At 40.1% G+C, this 21,402-nt stretch overlaps 1 protein-coding gene across 1 annotated transcript in view; it reads left to right on the plus strand.

Annotated features, from left to right (window-relative positions):
• ABCB11 (ATP binding cassette subfamily B member 11) overlaps positions 1 to 21,402 on the plus strand; it is a gene marked incomplete at both ends in the record, with an annotated part of 79,685 nt that overhangs the window by 11,998 nt on the left and 46,285 nt on the right. Inside the window, 6 exons of the mRNA XM_081095719.1 lie at positions 4,830 to 4,917; positions 6,299 to 6,432; positions 9,419 to 9,590; positions 13,359 to 13,483; positions 14,869 to 15,043; positions 19,458 to 19,571. Of these exons, the coding sequence (XP_080951845.1) occupies positions 4,830 to 4,917; positions 6,299 to 6,432; positions 9,419 to 9,590; positions 13,359 to 13,483; positions 14,869 to 15,043; positions 19,458 to 19,571 (808 nt within the window). The remainder of the gene's footprint in view (positions 1 to 4,829; positions 4,918 to 6,298; positions 6,433 to 9,418; positions 9,591 to 13,358; positions 13,484 to 14,868; positions 15,044 to 19,457; positions 19,572 to 21,402) is intronic.

A 21,402-nucleotide genomic window follows, 5' to 3' on the forward strand; every position in this document is an offset into this window, starting at 1 on the left:
AATGGAGACACATACTGTGTTAATCAATTGGAAGATTCAGTACAGTAACAATGTCAGTTCTCCCAAATTATATACATATTTAATACAATTTCTATCAAAATCTAAATAAGATTTTTTGTAGATATAAACAAGATAACTCTAAAATGTACATGAAAAGGCAAAAGAACTAGAATATCTAAAACAATTTTCAAAAAGAAGAATGAAGTGCGAGAAAACAATATACCCAATTTTAAGTCGTATCATATAGCCGTAATAATCAGGGCAGTATGATATTGACAGAGGAACAGAATAGAGAATGCAAACCCACGCAAATATGGCCAACTGTTTGTTGACAAAGGTGGAAAAGCAGTTTCAATGAAGGAAAGATAAAGTTTTTATTAAATGGTAGAGAAGTTATTGGACATCCCAAACATAAACATATTCAGAAATTAGCTCAAAATGGATTATGACCTTAAATGTAAAAAATAAACTGTAAAATTTTAGAAAAATATATTGGAGAGCATTTTCTATGGCTAGAGAAAGAGTGCTTAGGCTTGACACCAAGAATAATCCATAAAGATAAAGTTTGATAAATTGGACTTCATCAAAATTGAAATCTTTGCTTTACAAAAGACCATGTTAACTGCCCTGGCTAGGTAGCTCAGTTGGTTAGAGCACTGTTCAGTATGACAAGGCTCTGGGTTCAATCCCTGGTCAGGGCACATAGAAAAATCAACCAATGAGTGCAAAAATAGAGAGAACAACAAATGGATGCTTCTCTGTCTCTCTCAAAATTAATAAATAAAAATTTTTACAAAGACCTTGTTAAGAGGGTGAAAAGACAAACTACAGACCAGGAGAATGTATTTGCAAATCATATATCTAACAAAGGACTATAACTAAACAACTCTCAAAACTCAATAGTTAAAAAAAATTCAGAATATGGAGGAAAGACACAAACAAACATTTCACTAAGGATATAAAGATGGGAAATGAGCCTATGAAAAGATGTTCACACTAGTGGTTAGGGAACGCAAATTAAAATCAAAATGAAATCAGTATTTATCTGTCAGAATGACTAAAATAAAAAATAGTGATAACACCAGCTGCTGGTGAGGATGTGGAGGAACTGGATCACCCATACCCTGGTGGGAATGTAAAATGGGGCAGCCACTCTAGAAAACAGTTTGGCAATTTTTAAAAAGCTAGGCATACAACTATTATATGACCCAGCAATTCTACTCTTGGGGATTTGTCCCAGAGAAATGAACTTAAATGTAAAAAATAGAAGCATTATTTGTAAAAGACAAAAAGTGGAAACAACCCAGACATCCTTCAATAGGTGAGTGGATTAAACTAACTGTAATTCATCTATACCGTGGAATACTACTTAACAATAAAAAGGAATGGGCTGTTGATGAAACTTGAAAGAATTATGCCGATTGAAATAAAACCCAATCCTAAAAGGTTACATTCTGTGTAATTCCATTGAACATTCTTCCAATGACGAAACTATAACAACAGAGAGCAGATTAGTGGTAGCCAGTGGTTAAGGGAGGCGTGGCCACATATAAGCATGGATGCATATGAAAGGGCAGCATGATAAATCCTGTGGCAATGAGTCTGCCCTGATCTTAATTATTCAGTTTCAACATCCTGATTGTGATACTATCCTATAGCTTCACAAGATGTACCACTGGGGGGAAACTGGGAAAAGGGCATACATAAGCTCTCTGTAATATTTCTCACAATTGCATCCTCATCTATACTTATCTCAAAATAAAAAGTTTGATTAAAAACAAACAAAAAGTAGATTCCTGGGTGGAAAAAAAATGGTTTGGGGTTCTCTGGAAGTAAGACGTAGCCATTTTGGCAGTAGCTACCCTCATGGGTGGGTGTTCTAGCAACATATCCCTTGCATTAAGGAATACCGAGTCTCCAACACCTTGAAGCTAGGACATGAACACGTTTCTGCCGCATTGTGATGCTCAGTGTAGAGCTGACATGGATGTTCACTCTACTGTGCCAGTGCTCCTATGTCTACAGGGCATGAGGACCATTGAAAGAAAAAATCCTCGCTAAGCAATGCATCTTGTCATAATGACCTCCTAGGTATTTTAAGTGAAAAACCTATGGCTCTAGTAAATAGGGAACTGTGAGGTGTAAAGTGAGTGATTCACTCTCATGATGAATTTATTTTTTATAAAAAGCAAGGTAAAAATCCTCATATATTAATAATTTGTAAAATATCTCTTTCCTTTCCTTCTAATTGTCGTCACACCCCTCTCCTCTTTTCAACAAATGAGTCAAGGGAATCTTAATTTATTTAAGTAGATGTAAGTTAATTTTGCTGTTTTTAAAAAAGGTGCCATTCTGGGGTCGGAATCACCTGCACGATTTATAGAATCCTTTCCAGGATTTTATAATCAAAAGAACTTTCCACCTGGCACATGATGCAGAGTTTGATGTGCAGCCAAAGGAACAAGGCCAGCCTCTCTTTTCCTTCCTGTCAGTTTTCCTGAGAGGTTTGTCCTGTTGTTCCAGAAATATTCTCAAGTAATCTCTAAAACTGATAACTTTTTCTTCCCAAGAATAACCCAGAAACGAGTTAGTCATCTATCTCTGAGGTGCCTCAGAAGTGAAAAGAATCATAAACTGCACGTGCCCTTATCCACACCACTCAGCGATGACGTAATTCTCCTGACCTTTGCTCCAGTAAATCCTGGGGCTGGCTAGGTGCTCAGTTCTCTAAATCCTCGTAGGTTTGTTTATAACTGGCAGCTGCGTCTTCCATGACAGGCACTAAAGCACCTCTGCTTGGAGTGTCCGTAGAATGAATGCACCATAGGAAGGCTAAGTAAAGCTTTCTTACAAATGCCCATAGGTTTTTGTTTTTGGACACCCAAATTCCATTTCACAAACAAAGAACTCAGAGTATGGACTCCTTTATACATTAGAAGGCTTTACTCATTATACGCTCTGCCGTTAGCTTTTGTAAACGCCTCTGACCGTGGATACTTATATATACACTTATGATTTTCTAGGTCTTGTTCATTCTCAGGGTTCCCTTAAATCATTATGAAAACCTTGGAATGGGGTGAACACAGACTTATTAGCTGGTTTAGAGATTGTCAGAGGGGTTGGCCAAGGCAGTTATTTCCCTTCCACTAGTTTTTTCAAAGTCAAAGCAAAATCCAGTAACATTTATTAAGTACCTACTATGTGGAAGATGTTGTACCAGGCTTCAGACAGTGTGAGCAAGCAGCTTAAACCCAGTCCTTGGCCTCAAGTAGCTTGCAATGTACTAGCATGGAAAACAAATATATATATACTAATAATAGAGGAATATGCAAATTGTCCGGGGCTCCGTCACAGTAACAACCGAACAGCAGGCTGTGTGGGGTGAATAGGCCGGCAATAGGGTTAGTGAGGGACGACCAAACGACTGAACAGCAGGCTACATGGGGCGACCAGGTCAACAGGGGTGGGCAATTGGGGTTGACCAGGCCAGCAGAGGGGGAAGTGAGGGATGACCAGGCCAGCAGGGGGGGCATTTGAGGGCAACCAGGTCTGCAGGGGGGCAGTTATGAACAATCAGGCCAGCAGGCAGAGGCATTAGGGGTAATCAGGTTGGCAGGGGGGGCAGTTAGTGGTTATCAGGCAGGCAGGCTGGTGAGCAGTTAGGAACCAGTGGTCCCGGATTGTGAGAGGGGTGTCTGATTGCTGGTTTAGGCAGTCAGACATCTCCCTAGGGCTCCCGGATTGGAAAGCGTGCAGGCTGGGCTGAGGGGACCCCCCATGCATGAATTTTGTGCACCAGGCCTCTAGTATATATATGTGTGTGTGTGTGTGTGTGTGTGTGTGTGTGTATACATATTCGATGTAAATGTATTCAATAAAGGTATTGAAAAATAGTGCAAGGTGGCAATAAAATCTGTCATAGATAACAGTCTGTTCTGAGTTAAATGAATTAAACTTTGATACTTGGTTTGAGGTCAGTAGAGGAGAGAACACTTCCAGCCTGGTCACAAAAGGAAGTTCTGATAGAAAGCAGGAAGCTTGTGGGGTGAAGATGCTGTTTTCTGATTTTCTAAAGAAATGGACTCCATATCATTTAACTTGTCCCTGAGGATCAGGACAGTCATCAACCGATATGTTAGTTTTCTAATTATAAAGTTCCTGATTTCCTCCCCTCCCTGCCCCAAACCCTATGCCACAGCATGATAGCTGTGCTGGAAAATGCTGTGGAGCTTTCTTGCTGTTCCCCATAAGTTCTTTGGCTTCAACCTTAGAAAGCGCCCTGGAGAGTGAAGCTTCCTGAGCTCTAGTCAGCAGAAAGGCTCTGCTAACACAGTGTTTTTCTGCCTCTGTGGGAAGATGACATTGCACATTCCTCACAGTGTCACTCTGAGATGGAGGACTTGCAAAGCGGCTTAGATTCCTGAAGGAGGAACAGCAAGCCTCCTGATTTACAGCACACATCTCCCTGTGGCTGTGATTGCTCTATCACTGCACATAGAACCCCAGTGAAAGGGGCCTCAGTGGACAGAGCACTGGGTTGCCATGGAGGGCCCCTGGGCTTCCAACAACTGCAGACTGATGATTTCACACCCTAGCATCTGGGCCTGCAAAAATGAAGGGGGTAGGCATCTCGGCTGTGATTGGTACCTTGAGATCTATTTAGGGATTTTTTTTTTGAATTGTCCATAATTCTATTTAGATAAAAAGCCTTATCCATATTTAGTAGAAACATACAATACATGTATTTTAAATTTCTCTGTACCCACAAATGTAATCTTTGGTAGCTTGATCCTTCTTGTGAGTCTTAACATTTTCTCTCTCTTTTGAAGGTTGATGGACATTGAAAGTGAAATGATCAGATTTGCCAGTTACTATGCTGGAACCGCTGTTGCAGTTCTTATCACAGGATATATTCAAGTTAGTAGCACCTATATTTATTTCTTTTTTAACCATCATGGGCTTTTTCTTTTCTTTTTTTTTCCACTTAAAAAGATGTTTTTATTTATTTTTTAGAGAGAGGGGAAGGGAGAGGGAGAGAGAAAAAAATATTGATCTGTTACCTCCTGCACGCTCCCTACTGGGGAGTCCACAACCTGGGCATGTGCCCTGGCAGGGGAATCAAACCAGTGACCTTTGGTTCCTGGGTCAATGCTCAACCACTGAGCCACTTTGGCCATTTTACTTCTTGAGCAGCATCTGGCTTCAAAGTCATTACAACGAAATGAAAAGTGTACTCCTTAACTTTTAAGTTACTCAAAAGCCCTGAGGACTACAGTGGTGTGCTTGTTTTTCCGGGGGTGGGGGTACGGGGTGGGGGGGGGGGGGTGAGGGGGGTGGGGGGGAGAGGAGCCATGAGAGAATGAGAAAGATCCTTCCTCTCAGTTGGAGAGGATACAAGCAGTTGTCTAGAGAGACCGATAGACCTTTAATTTCAATGTCCTGTCCTTCCCTTCCCTCCCTACTTCATACTCTCTTCTAAACTCAGAAATAGACACTGCAGGTGAGTTTGTAGAGGGCGAGTGAGTGGTCTGGAGAAAGCCAGATGTGGCAAGTTGCAGGAAAGCAAACTTTACTCTGCTTCTCTTTCATGCTAAAGTCTCACCCAACTGTATTTCAACCCAAATTCTATAAACTAAATGTAGATCACATTTAAGCTATGGAAAGACCTAGAGTCACTGAACCCTTATTAAGGAAAAAAGTATTTCATGTTTTGCCATCTCCTGTAGAAAAAAATAATAACCCTCCCCCTCTCCCCCATTCAATCAATAATTCTAGGAAGTTAGTGCTAGTTGAAGAGAGAAATGCATCAGTTTTTCTCATTTGGCACTGGGAGTTTTAATAATAGGCTTACTTTGCTTGGTTAGGGGAAACAATTAGCTTATGTCATAATTGTTGTCTTGCTTTCTCTGAAAATTGTTGTCTAAAAGCTCGAAAACTATGCATAAATACTTGTTGGCAGGCCTCTCAGGGGAAAAATTCATTCAGATGTGGCATGCAAGACGAGTGAGTTAAAAGCAGTAATTATTTTTGGTGCTTTGAGCCTTATTTTCCACACAAGGAAAGTGAAGCTCAGTAAGGTTCAGTCTAAAAGTGGCAGAGCTGGATTCAAACCCAGGGCTTCTGGCTTCCCTGCAACAGGAGCAGATGCCAGCACTTACACCTCAGATCCCCAAAAGAGGCATTTTGTGAATTACTTCCCTCCTTTTCTCAACTGTTACAGTGAAAGTATTTTCTTCTGAAAAGAGAAGGAATTAATAATGTTAATCTCAATGTTAAACATGCCTTGCTCCATTTCTAGATATGCTCTTGGGTAATTGCCTCAGCTCGTCAAATACAGAAAATGAGAAAACTTTACTTTAGAAAAATAATGAGAATGGAAATAGGGTGGTTCGACTGCAATTCAGTGGGAGAGCTGAATACAAGATTTTCTGAGTAAGTGGCTGGTAGGACATTTTATGTATGTATGTATGATTTTTTTTTTAATATAATAAACTCTTATTTCTAAACTAGTGGCCCGGTGCACAAAATTCATGTGGGGGGGGGGGGACGGGAGGGGGGGGGGTCCCTCAGCCCGGCCTGCACCCTCTCCAATCTGGGACTCCTCTGGCAATCTGGGACTGCTGGCTCCTAACCACTCACCTGCCTGCCCGCCTGATTGTCCTTAACCACTTTGCCTGATGGCCTGCTCACCCCTAACTGCCTCCCTTGCCAGCCTTCTCATCCCTAACTGCTCCCCCCCCCCCACCAGCCTGCTTGCCCCAACTGTCTCCCCCACCAACCTAATTGCTCCCAACTGCCCCCCTCCCGCTGTCCTGCTTGCCCCCAACTTCCCCCCCTGCTGTCCTGCTTACCCCCAACTGCCTCCCCCACCAGCCTTCTCACCCCCAACTGCTCCACCTTGCCAGCCTGATTGCCTCCAACTGCCCCCCACTGCTGGCCTGCTCGCCCTCAACTGCCCCCTCCCTGCCAGCCTGATCACCCCTAACTGCCTCTGCCTCAGCCCTGCCACCATGGCTTTGTCCAGAAGGACGTCCTGAAGGTATCCTGGTCTAATTAGCATATTACCCTTTTATTAGTATAGATTAAATAACAATTGGAAACATTCTCAGTTATTTTTTAATTGGGGTGGCATTGGATAATAAAATTATATAGGTTTCAGGTATACAATTCTACAATATATCATCTGTATATTGTATTGTGTGTTTACCACCCCAAGATGAGTCTCCTTCCATCACCATTTATCCCCACTTTACCCTTTTCTACCTCCTCCCAGTACCCTTCTTCGCTTTGGCAATCGCTATACTGTTGTCTGTGTCCATGAGTCTTTATTTTTTTTCTTTGATTAATCCTTTTCCCCATCTTACCCAGTCCCCATCCCCTGACAGCTGTCAATCTTTTCTCTGTATCTATGAGTCTGTCTCCACTTTGTTAGTTTATTTTGTCATTCTCAGTTATTTTTTATATGTTTTGTCTCTTAAGTTGGGCTTTTATAGGTATGGTTTTTTCACGGGTAATGTTTTATCAAATATGGTCATTATAAATTAAAAGCCAGGATACTATCATTTGGTTTGTAGGCCTTTGATTAAACTACTAGAAATGACATTACAGAAGAGAGTTAGAAGAAGTAGGTTATTTGGCCCCAAAAGGAGAAATTGAGGGATGTCACAATCTAGGTATCTATAAGGTATCTAACAATATAACTAGAACAAATCCCCTTGCTTTGACTGTTGAGGTAATTTTTATGCACATAAAAACAAAAATAAAAAATCCATAATAGTTTGAGAAAGATTCAAGCTAAAAAACTGTCTGTAAATCCAGTTTACATCTGAATGCTAGTTTGGGTCATTAATAGCCCCCTCAGTGATTCTGAATGAGCCCTGAGTAATTAGAACCAGTTGAACCCTGAGGAATTAGAACCAGTTCAGTGGAATGAAGCTTTGAAGCCCCATTAAAGGTAGTGTGCAGTGTAGTGAAAATAAAGTAGACTGAATGTTGGGACCCTGAGATTCCAGCACTCATTCTGCCTCTTACTGAGACCTTGGACAGATACATAGCCTTGCTAGAATACAATTGTCTGATCCCTGCATAATGTCTCAGGTCATTTTTTGCTATCAAGTCCTAAACGTTTATTTGCTTATTATGGGAATGTGAATTTAATGTAACTATATTCAACCAATATTCTGGAGCATTTACTCTATGCAAAGCATAAAGATAAACCACAGAACTCCTCATCTCAAGGAACTTACAGCCTAGTAGGATGATAAAAGGTACAAACACATAAATAATCAGAACATACACATATTGACTGCTTACTATATCCTAGGTACTGTTTTACATGCTTTACATATATTAGCTAATCCTCATTACTACCCTTTGAGGTAGGATCTGTCATTCTCTCCATTTTACAGATGAGGAAACTGAGGCACAGAAAGGTTAGGTAACTTGCTCAAGAATAGCTTGTGTTTAAACTCAGGGTCTGGCTCTAGAGTCTGTTCTCTTAAACACTATTCTATACTGTCTATAAGCAGAATGAAATAATTACATACACATACATACACATGTATACAGATTAGTTACATTGCTATGTAAATACAGGGAAGAAAATATTACTTCTTTCTGAGGAATTACATAACTTTCTATGAATTAGTTGGTATGTGAGCAGAACCTAAAAGGACTTAACAGAAATAAAGAAGGGAAGACTGGTTCTTCAGGGCAGATCAAGGATATCTATAATAATAAAAGCATAATATGCTAATTAGACTGGACAGCTGGACATCATTCCAGACATCCTTCCAGACAAAGCCGCGGTGGCAGGGGCCAAGGTAGAGGCAGTTAGGGATGATGAGGCAGGTATGAGAGAAGTTAGGTGTGATGAGGCAGGCAAATGAGTGGTTAGGGGAGATGAGGCAGGCAGGCAGAGTGATTAGGGGAAATCAGGCAGGCAGGCAGGCGAGTGGTTAGGAGCCAGCAGTCCCAGATTGTGAGAGGGATGTCCCACTGCCTGTAGGATCGGGCCTAAACCGGCAGTTGGACACCCCCAGAGGGGTTCCAGATTGCGAGAGGGTGCAGGCTGAATTGAGGGACACCCTCATCCCTGTACATGAATTTCATGCACCGGGCCTCTAGTATTAATTATAAAAAAGAGACAAATAAGATGGTTTCCAAAAGCCTTTGCCAATGTTTAATGGACACCAGTTGGGAAAATTGGGTTAAGGACAACTTTCTTGGCTGTGACAGAAAAGGCTTGACGAGCTCCCAAGCTGCAGCAAATTTTTCCAGATGTGAGAGTCAGTCATGTTTCCCAAGGGCGATGGGGTACAGAGATAGGAGTGTTTAGAAGGGAAAGACTGAGATTTCTCAGTAAGACATTTGAATTGACCAATTCCATTGTAGTGATCAAAGCCTCTCTTATTTCTAGTGATATTAATAAAATCAATGATGCCATTGCTGACCAAATGGCCATTTTCATTCAGCGCATGACCACGAGCATCTGTGGGTTCCTGCTGGGATTTTACCAGGGTTGGAAGCTGACCTTGGTCATCATTTCTGTCAGCCCTCTCATTGGAATGGGAGCAGCAGTCATTGGTCTGGTAAGGGTGTCTTCTCATTGCTTTCCAAGGGGAGATATTGGCTCTGAGGAACAGCCAAAAATATAAGCTCGAGTCCCTTCTCCTGAGTATGGCTAGTCAACATCTTTATCACTATTTTGACTGATTATTCCTCAGTACCAAATAACATTCCATAGATTAGGGATTAATGATATTTTAATAACATAAATATTGCTGTATTAATAACAATAACAACTACACTTATTGAGCATTTACTATTGTGCCAGGCACTATGAGGAGCTTTATATATATATGATCTCTAATCTTTATGACAATCTTATAAAGTATTGGTGCCATTTTAAATATAAGAAATGGAGACTCAGAGGGGTAAAGGGACTGCACAGATAGTGAGTGACAGGATAGAATTCAAATTCAAAGGGGACTGACTCTAAATTTCCACACACTCTCTAATGCCTATTGCTTCCCTGGTCTCCCAACCTCAGATGCTCCCTCAAAAAGGCCCAACAAATATACCCATATTAGTAACAAGCACCTAAAAGAAATTTCTTCAATCACTACTGTGTTCTCTCTCCATTCCATCTGATCAGTTTCAGAGAGAGATTACTTGGTCCATTCCAAGCAGTTTCCCAAGAGCAGTCTCCATTCCCCAGGTGCACAGGCCAAGAAAAAGTGTGGGAGTAGGAATTTTGGGTCATCCCAGTTAAAACACACTCCCAAGGATTGAGAAATTCTTATAGCTTACTATTAGAGCAACCACATTAGATAGCAGGTCCTGGGACCAGGCACACTAATAATTTTCTCTAAATGAGAGTAGAATTCAAGTGAAAAGCTGACGTTATTGAGCAACATGTACCAATCTCCAGATGATATTTTTCTGGAAAACTATTATCTACAGTCCACTGGTTCTAATATTCAATAGAGCCAGGTAATGCAGAGGGACAATAGCAAAGAGCTCACTGCACTTAACTAGGTCCCAACCTGGCTTAACAAAGGTATGGTTAACTCATCAAAACTTCAGTCTTCTCAACTTAAAAACAAGGATAATACCTCCCAAAGCCATCATGATGACTCAAGACATAATCCATGTTATGCACTCAGCACAGCACCTGACACAGAATTAATTACTAAAGAGATATTAGCTTTTATTTGTTCCCAATCCACCATATCATGCAAGCTTTGCATAAGTCTTTTCTACCACTCCAGCTGCACTCCAGAGGAGCCTGTTTCTGTGGAGGGTCTGTGGGGATTCTGCACACATTTGATTAAAAACTTTTCCTGCCAAATACATGTAATCTCTTTCTTTAAACCCATGATAAATTAATATTCACACTCTACCAGGTCACATGACACATTTTAACATGCTGGAGATCAACAATGTGGCCTGGTTTCTTTGGCTTTATACCGGCTGAGAGCACTGCTTCCCTTGCCTCAGTGCCCAACAATTCAACTTCAAGTGTTTTGCAGCGTGGTGGCTCTGCACTGGTTTCTTCTTGGCTTCAAGTCTGTGCCTGTTTGTGTAAAATGATTCAGGCATCTTCCCTGGGCTCAATTCAAAACAAGGCAAGAAAAGGTGGAGGGGCACTATATGACATGGTGGAAGATATGATGGGCTTTGTTTAATTTGACTTTTGTACTTATGATGAGAAACATGAGCAACTGTTAGACATTCCCCAATCTACATTTTTTAAAGCTCCCGTATCAGTTTAAGTGAGATTATTAATGTGTCATTACAACAAAAATGGATAACATTTGTAACTACTTAATTATTTCATTGCCATGCTGCCAGTACATATTTGTGAAATGAATTAGAAACTGATTGTGGTAAAAACTACAGGCATCCATAACACCCAAATTTAAATGTTAATGAAAGTAACCTCACTTTTCTTATTGTTGCCTTTTCAATTCACAAAAGTTTTATAAAATGTGGATTTCTGAGATAAACATATTGCAGTAAAATACTACTTTTACTTACTTTATATCCTAGAATTATACTTAAGAGTTTGTTTGATAAGAGTTTTGCTGCTAAAAGTTTGGAAAAACTAGGAAGAGAAATCCTCTTAGTGTGGGTACTAAATGTTTTTAGGTTTGCTGAGTGAGATAATTTCCCACAATATTTGCTTTTTCCCCTCCTTGTTTCTTCATCTGTGCCAGGAATTTTGTTGGTAGTTAATTCTAACTAGGATTCAATCCAAGTTCAATTTTAGAAAAAGTAACTTGTTTAATATTAAGTACAATGTCCTTTTACTTATTTTTGTGAAAAGCAAAGGTAGTTGGTAGATAAATAGTGTAGTATTTATCTGAAGCTTTCTCCTGTGGTATTACCTTTGCAGGCTCAGTACCTCTCTGTCATTCTATATTCTAACAACGTGATGCCTGCACTGACCTCTGGCCTTTGCCTCTGATGTTTGTCTGTGAATTGTGCAATGGTCTCTGGCTAGTAGCAATGAAATGTGACTTTTTAAAAAACAATTAATAATGGCTGTATTTTATTTTATTTTTTTAAACTTTGTTGTTGAAATTATTACCTATGTCCCTTTTCCCCCCCATTGACCACTTCTAGCCCACCCCGACCCCTTCACCACCCTATTGTCTGTGTGCACGGGTTATGCACCTATGCATACAAGTTCTTTGTTGAATTCTTCCCACCCACCCATCCACCCACGCAGCCACCTGCCTATCCACCTGGCTGTGTTTTGACTTGAAAACTTCTTTACTGTAATGATGAAACACTGTGGTCTCACAGAATGCCCTATTTGGAACTTACTCTGCGAGAGGGGTTTTGAGGCTGACTTTTTTTTTTTTTTTTAGTTTGAGCAGTATCATTTATTTTTTAATTTTTATTTTTTATTATTTAAAGTATTACATATGTCTTCTTTTTCCCTGATTGACCCCCCCCAGACACTCCCACACCCGAAGGCAAGCCCCCACTGCCCAGTGTCCATTGGTTATGCTAATATGCATGCATACAAGTCCTTTGGTTGATCTCTAACGTCCTCTCCCCTGCCTCTTGTCTCTGGATCTATTTTTGTTCATCAGTTTATGTTGATCATTATATCCCACATAGGGGTGCATATATCCTTTCTGATTGGTGTTTCTGGTTTCTTGGGATATAGTCCTAGAAGTGGGATTACTGGGTCAAATGGGAGTTGCATTTTTAACTTTTTGAGGAAACTCCATACTGTTTTCCACAGTGGCTGCACCAGTCTGCATTCTCACCAGCAGTGCATGAGGGTTATTATTTCTCCACATCCTCGCTAGCACTTGTCGTTTGCTAATTTGTTGATGATGGCCATTCTGACAGGTGTGAGATGGTACCTCATTGTTGTTTTGATTTGATGATTAGTGACTTTGAGCATGTTTTCATATGTCTCTTGGCCTTCTGTATGTCCTCTTTCAAAAAGTGTCTATTTAGGTCTTTTGCCCATTTTTTGATTGGATTGTTTATCTTCCTTTTGTTAAGTTGTATGAGTTCTCTGTAAATTTTGGAGATTAAACCCTTATCTGAAATATCATTGGCAAATATGCTCTTCCATGCAGTGGGCTTTCTTGTTGTTTTGTTGGTGGTTTTGAGGCTGACTTTTGATGCAGTCATTTTGATATGTCAACAACCAAACACTGGTGCATCAGGCTTAGCACACATCGAATTTAGACCAAATCCTTCCTTGGCGAGAATCTAGTCTTGTGTAAAACCATGACACCTATTTACTCACCTGAATGAATCACTGAGTGACAGACTGACTTACTTAATTACCTGGTTTTCAGATATTATCTTCTTCTTTTGGATTTTAGAGTGTGTCCACGTTTACTGACCATGAATTGAAGGCCTATGCGAAAGCAGGGTCAGTGGCTGATGAAGTCATTTCATCCATTCGAACAGTGGCTGCTTTTGGTGGTGAGAAAAAAGAGGTTGAAAGGTTGGTTAACTGAAATGTCTGCCACTTTCCTGAATTTTCCCGATCCATATACTACCCTGAAGCTTCTCCATTTTTTTGTATAAAGCAGCATATTCACCGTGGTCTACAGTACCCGGAGGAGCTTTTGTTCAGAGGTAGCTTGGCAGAGTAATGAGAGCGATCAGAGCACTACAAGGACTCCCAAGCCCTTAGATATGTGTTTTGGAAGATGTTAGAGTCAGTAATTTTTAAAAAGCCATCTAAGGTTAGATATTTATTTCTAACTCTGGTGGGGTGTGTGCACGCATACTGTACTGCATACCCGGCTATAACAGTTTGCTTCCATCAAGGAAAAGCCTCCATGATCTAAAGTGCAATTTCACACATTTTTATTGAACATTTTTTTATTCAATGTGTTTTATTCAGCTACTCAACTACACATTCTCAATTGCTAGCAAATTCACCAAATAAAAAAGAGAATGGGATTTACAGTCTCTAATTATCTCTTTTCCTCTTTTATTTTTCATTTGCTTCTTTTGGTTTGTGAAATGAAGTTTTCTGATTTCTCATAAAAAATTTTCAGTAGCAGTAGCATATTTCCTTCAGTATAAAAGATATCTTCCTCTATTGTTAATAAAACAAGCAATGTGAATGTTTTAAAAATTAACAAACAGGCTAGACCTTCAGTTTTGTCCTATGAAATGTTAAAGTTCTCCACAAATTTACTTTTTGAGATGAAGGAAGGCAGTTACAGAATGACTAAGCTTTAAGACAATGCCCATTATTAACGGCTAAATGATAGAATTACTGAAGCTTAGTGTTTGGACTGAATTTCCACATTGTTATCCACGTCCCATGGCTGTGAATCTGACCCATCATGTTACAACATAGCATTCTTGGTCACAGGACAGATAGGTGAGAGAGTACATGCAGATGAATTGGTGCGAACACTATATTCAAACCTGGAAGAAAACAGTTGCATCTTTTTCTGATAGCATGTCGCATGACTTAATAAAACAATATAAGCACAAACAGTACTGGATTCATGTCACATGACTTAATAAAACAATATAAGCACCAACAGTACTGGATCTGTCATGTCCAGACATGTGTGCTGGACAATTCTTTTCTCTTGGGGGCAAAGCTTACCCCACTGTACTCATCCCTGAAGTAATCAACTATGAGGCTTTGTTAGGCATCATTCTTTCAACTCATTTCATTGCCAGGTTGAAACAAACATTAAATAACTACACAGAACTTATTGTTTTCTTTCCCTAAAGCTGTTCTGTGTTTGGATGCCTTTATCATCATTGAGGAAAGCCGCCGCACTGTGGTCTGTATTAAATATTCTAACTTGAGCCACTACTGCTGCTGCTGAAAGAGACCCAAATGTTTTCTCTTCACAGGTATGAGAAAAATCTTGTGTTTGCCCAGCGTTGGGGGATTAGAAAAGGGATAGTGATGGGATTTTTTACTGGATTCATGTGGTGTCTCATCTTCCTGTGTTATGCACTGGCCTTCTGGTACGGCTCCAAACTCGTCCTGGATGAAGGAGAATATACAGCAGGAGCCCTTGTCCAGGTACTTGGTTCTTGATGACCCACATGTAACATTTCCTGTTGGCTTCTCAGAAAAGCCCACAGTTAAGGCATTTTGTTTATTCCTTTACTGTCTGAGGGAGGACAGTGTCAATGATTCGGTGGAGTCCATCTGCAGAAACGAGCAACACGAATGAATTTTATGGTAAAGGGATGCCGAGCATTTGAATTGATGAGACTACCGATTTAATGATCTTCAATTAAATAAAGGTTTTATAGCTGCAAAACAATGATTTTTCTGACTGAGTCCAAAAGATAATATGGCATGAAAATTGGAAGTCAGTGATTTCTCAGCTAAAAATTAACAGCTCATATAACTGAGCTTAATAGTAGCACAATATATGTGCTAATGAACATATTTGTGAAAACATAATGAGTTACTAAAATGCCAAGCCAATAAAATCCTCAGCAGAACGGGTAATGCAAACATATTTTATTGGTCACCTGCTTATGTCTGCTCATTCTGCAGAAGTACAAGCATTGAGAAAAGACGTCTTTCCTTTCATTCTATGCCTGCAAGGAAAGAACAGAAAAAAATAACTTGGTACATTGAAAATTAAATAATGTATGATTCCAATTGCAAAGAGTGAGTTTAAAAAAAACCCTTGGAGCTCTCTTTACAAGAATCCAATTTTATGGTTCTGTTAAGTGGTGCCAAAATAGAAGTTGTTAAAAGGGCTTCACTGATAGAAGTGAGGGCAAATACTTTTATAGAGAAGAGGTGGAAGCAAAGCAAAGACATTACTTGATTGGTTATAGCTTAAGCAGTTGTCTTATTTGAAAAAACCTAGTTGGCTCTTTGTGATTGGTTGCTCATAGGTTTTGATTTCTTAACCTTGAGGCAATTTTAGGCTTAGGTTTTGGTTTGCTTATGTAAGCTACTAAGGCTACATAAAGCCACCTCAGTCTAATGACCTCCTTGTTTAATTAATTTAAGAGTTCTCACCTTTGAGTTTCCAGTTTGTGGATTACTCTGCACCTTCTGTAGATAATTCATTCCCCCAATTAATATTTCTTGAGTACCTACTATATGCAGACATGCATATACATCTCTCTAACATTTTAGTCATCAATTACTTTTTTATTTTGTAAAATTTTTAAACAATTTTATTTTTAAATTATGTTATAAATTCATTATTATTTTGTATTAGTTTCAAGCATGATGATCAGACAGTCATAAACTTTACAAAGTGCTCCCCCGATATTTCCATTGCCCACCTGGTACCACATATAGTCATGAAAACATTATTGACTATATTCCCTATATTAGTCATCAATTATAAACCTGCCTTTTACTTCTAACCTCTTCCTGCAAGCCTCCTCTTACACCTTAAGAAAGTTTTCTTTGGGAAAGTGGGAGACATCCTTTAACAGAATAAGCTTTGATTGTTCTCTCTCTCTCTCTCTCTCTCTCTCTCTCTCTCTCTCTCTCTTTCTCTCTTTCCTCCCTCCACCCCTTCTCTCTCTGTCCTCTCTTCTCTTTTACTCATGCTTGAGCAGCAAACTATGAAGACTGAGTATGCATGAGTTGAGTTTTTTTAATCCACTAAACTAATTAACAATTAGGTTAATCTAATGCATTTTGTGATGCACAAAATCATTATTGGCTGCATAGTAATTGGGCATAAATGGTAAGGAGTTCACATAAATGATTGTAATTAGTATCACTTGTACCCAGACAAAAATCATACTCTGTGATATATTAGGGGGAAAAAATGTAAGGGAACTGAATGGTGAAGAAGACTGCTCTTTCATGCCCCTCTTAAGTTTCAGGACTCAATAATAAAAAATAATAGCAGTCATAGAGAATAACATTATTAATTATATACATGGTATGAAGCACTGAGTGAGGTATTTAATAAAATTATCATAGGTAATATAATTTTATTCAGCAATTGATGTTATTATACTACCACTTAAAAATGAAATAGAGCCATGAGGTTGGGAAATACGTGCCCAGTGGTATGAAGTCGGATTTGAACTCAGGTTTTGGGGGGCCTGACCCGTTAACCACAGTGTTGCTGACTCTGGATCTGTCTTCCAAGTGGTCACAGATCCCCCTCTCTCCAGCACAGCACACGCACAGGTAGATTGTTTCCCAGTGGTCTTTCCAGTCCTCCCTTTCCCCACATTAGTCCATAGGGCTAAACGCCACTGAAGAGTGACATTTGGAGTGAGCAATGAGGGTCTATTGGGATGTGTGCCAGCTATTGTGAGGTATTAGTTGAATGCCCCTGTCCTGTCTCACTCACTGTTCTCCTAAGAACCCCGAGAGAGACCTTTATTTGAGGTAATGTTTGCAAAACCTAGCTGAGTGAGGATTTAAGCCCAAACCTCAGTTTAGTACCCTAGTGAGTCAGTCTAGAATCTAGATCAGGGGTTAGCAAACTATGGCCTGCAAGCTAACGTCAGCCTGCTGCCTGTTTTTGTAAATGAAATTCTATTGGAACACAGCCACAGCCATTTGTTTAATATTTTCTATGGCTGTTTTTGCATTAGATAGCAGAGTTGAGTAATTGCTGAGCGCATGTGGCCTGAAAAGCCTAAACTATTACCATCTGGCTGTTTGGAGACAATGTTTATCGACCCCTGAGCTAGTACACATGGAAGGGTTCCTTTCCTCAGATAGGAAGTCTTTGGAATATAGTGATCTTAACCCAAGCTACACCACAATTACTGTTCTGTGTGTTCACCTTTCCACTTCTTAACTGTGAAATCATGCTTTTTTCTTCATCATCAGTACTATTATTTATATGGCTGAACTGGATTAATCACTTTTCGTGCATTATCTCATTTAATGCTCATAACAATCGCATGAGGGATATACTCTCATTATTTCTGTGCTATAGATAAAGAAATTGGGGCTTGAAAGATTAAGCAATCTGCCTAAGGGAGGCCCTACCTGCCATATTTAAGGAAAAGGAATAAGAAGAACAGATGAAGAGATAATGTTTACCCCCCTACATAGAGTGGGGAATTCAGGGAGAAGTCAAGAGGGGGCTGGCCCACATAATCCTGATGTGTGGAATGGAGAGGTGACTGAAGAGGGAGGGAGATGGCTGGGAGCCTTTGAGAAGCCTCATGGTCAGAATCCAGCTCATGGAAATCACCACAGACCAGGATCATCTGAAAATGATTACCTGAAAAAGACTACATTCATGCAAAAGTCAATATTTAGCTCAACAAATAACTGTAGTCCCTTATAGATGGTGACTATTGAGATAGCCTCCATTTGAGTTGTGACGGGCAATCAATCTTTGGTTGGAAGGGTGGAGAGAAGGAGTCTTGTGCTCTTCCTGGAGGCCAGTGTGAGGAATTTTCTCTTCCTTTATAAACTGATAAAAACAGAGTGCTGTTGGGTCATGATCATGTCACCTTTACCTAACCTAGTGAGACGGTTGAGTTGGTGAATCAATGACAGCTTCCCCAGCTTTGCACAAGAAACTGGACACTCCACCTGCATGCAACCTCCAGCAGATGAACCTGGGAGGTAGACAGAATGTCAGTCATGAATGGGGTTAGATACTGCTCTACCACTTAATATATATTGTGACATATGTGAAGTTAGGTAACCTCCATACACCTCTGTTAAGGATTAAATGAAGTAATACAGGATAAAGCACATAGAAACATCACATTATTATTATTATTACTAGAGGCCTGGTGCACGAAATTCATGCATGAGGAATCTCTCAGCCTGGCCTGCATCGACTCCGATCCAGGACACCTCAAGTGATGTCCGACTGATCGGACCTAAACCGGCAGTCGGACATCCCTCTCACAATCCGGGACCACTGGCTCCTAACTGCTCACCTGCCTGCCTGATGCCCCTAACTGTTCCCTGCCTGCCTGATCACCCCTAACTGCCTCTGCCTGCCTGCCTGATCACTCCTAACCGCCTCTGCCTGCCAGCCTGGTCACCCCTAACTGACCTCCCCTGACAGCCTGGTCTCCCCTAACTGCCTCTGCCTCAGCCCCCGCCACTATGGCTTTGTCCAGAAGGACGTCCAGAAGATGTCTGGTCTAATTAGCATATTACCCTTTTATTAGTATAGATTATTATTACTATTATTATTATTATTCTTGCTAGTAGTAGTATAGTACCAGTAGTAGTAGTAGTAGTTATCCTAATAGCTAGTATACTAGTAATAGTAATATAGCAGCAGTAGTAGTAGCAGATCTATATTGTGTGTACCAAGTTCTAGGACAATCAAGCTAATTATATTGTCTATTATTTCAGGGACCCCTTAACCAGAAAAACCATTATAAGGCTATTTATATAATGAACCAAATTATCATATCACTATTCTAACCCACTTTGTGTTGATTGAAATCTCTGCATTCACATGGATAGCCCCAAAACACATGAACACCATGTTTATCTCTTCTCACTTCAGATTTTCCTCAGTGTCATAGTGGGAGCTTTAAATCTTGGCAATGCATCTTCTTGTTTGGAAGCCTTTGCAACTGGACGTGCAGCAGCCACCAGCATTTTTGAGACAATAGACCAGGTATGTAAAGGCCAAAAGTAAAGGCTATTCATAGGTTGGGGGTGGGAAGAGGAATGAACTCCTAAGGAATTTACCCTCAGTGTTAAAAGTTATCCGGAACTGTCAGAATGCCCTCAATTCAGCAATATTCAATAAGTGCTGTCATGAGCCTGACCCTCTTCTGAATTGGGAGTGCAAGAGTGAAACAGAACCAATAAGGCCCCTGCTTTCATATCATAACTGGGAAATAGGCAATAAAGAAGTAAGCACATTTATGGGGCTGGCATAGCTCAGGTGGTTGAGCATCGACCTATGAACCAGGAGAATACTGTTTAATTCCCGGTCAGGGCACATGTCTGGATTGCAGGCTTAATCCCCAGTGTAGGGTGTGCAGGAGGCAGCTGATCAATGATTCTCTCTCATAACTGATGTTTCTATCTTTCTACCTCTCCCTTCCTTTCTGAAATCAATAAAAAATATTTTTTAAAAAGAAATAAGCACATTTAAAGAGAAGATAATATTAAATAGTACACTGAAGGAATTTAAATAGATCAATGTGATAGCAATTGGGAGTGGGAAGGAGTGTTTAAATTGAGTGACGATGATGGCATTATCTCTGAGGAGGTAGTATAGGAGTTGAGAACCAAAGGAAAGAGAGTTGGCCCTACAAGGGAGACTGGGGGCGGTGAATTGGAGGTAAGAGCAGGGAGGGTATTCATGGAAGAAAGGCCTTCAGTTTGGAAAATAGCTTGGTGAATGCAAGAAGCTAAAACAAGGCCAGTGTGATGAAACTGAGTGAGCAAGGGACAGAGGCTAGGGATGGGAAGGGGCCAGATCATGTAAGACTTTAAAGCCCAGTTCATATGATTGGATTACCTTGTAAATGTGACAGAAAGTCCGTACCAGCTAGAAAAGGACCCTGATAGTGTGGCTAGGATTTTTCTGGTTAATCTATTAAATCATTGGAGGTCAAGGTAGAAAGTCAAGATCTAAGAACAGAAGGGAAAAATGGCAACATGTTCTTTCCCTCTGAAAACAATGCCCTGGGCTAAGCGTCAGAAACCCAGTAAATCCAAAGTGCTTTGTGGGTTCCCTAAGCCATGGCTACTTAGGAGGCATCTCACCTTCCCGAGAAAATTTCTCGTCACTGTATCTCTTTTGTACTTTGGGGCTTTGTGTATTGGGATATAAAGAGATTATTGAAAACCACATAGGCCCGTTGAATGATCCAAATTCTCATTCCTGGGTTGTTATTTGCTCAAGTAAGATGATGAGTCTAAAAAGCCCCTTAAACTGTGTCAAAAAATTAAAGCATTTAAAAATTATTTTATTATCTTTATTGGAGATCTGAGAAGAAAGTAGGTTACACTATAGCCCCAAATAGAGATATGGTAATGAATTTCTCTCACTAGTGTGGAAGAGTAAGAAGCTGACTTGGGGATGTCCTGGTAGCAGGAGATGACCCTTGTCTGATGAACTGGAATGGTTAAGTTCTAGATTAGGCTCACTACTAACAACAGCAGAGGTGAAATTCAGCAAATCAACTGAAAGTTGGTAGTGTTTGAAGACACCCTCTGAGGACATTCAGTTACTCAAATCTTAGACCCCAGAGTGGTTGACTAGATGTGTGGCCTTAGGCAAGATACTTAACCTCTGAGATGTCTCAATTTCCTCAAGTGAAAAAAAATGTCTTGTTAGGTTATAACGATATTTACTTAAATTTAAAAAAGCACACTAAAACACCTAGTACATTGTCTTCCATGGTATCTTAATAATATAATTATACATAGTAATCTTAATATGTAGATCAGTACTATATATTATATTAGTATGTTGTTAAATAATAATATCA

This window comes from Myotis nattereri (genome assembly GCF_964212035.1).
Source record: "Myotis nattereri genome assembly, chromosome: 7".
NCBI classification, from domain to species: domain Eukaryota; kingdom Metazoa; phylum Chordata; class Mammalia; order Chiroptera; family Vespertilionidae; genus Myotis; species Myotis nattereri.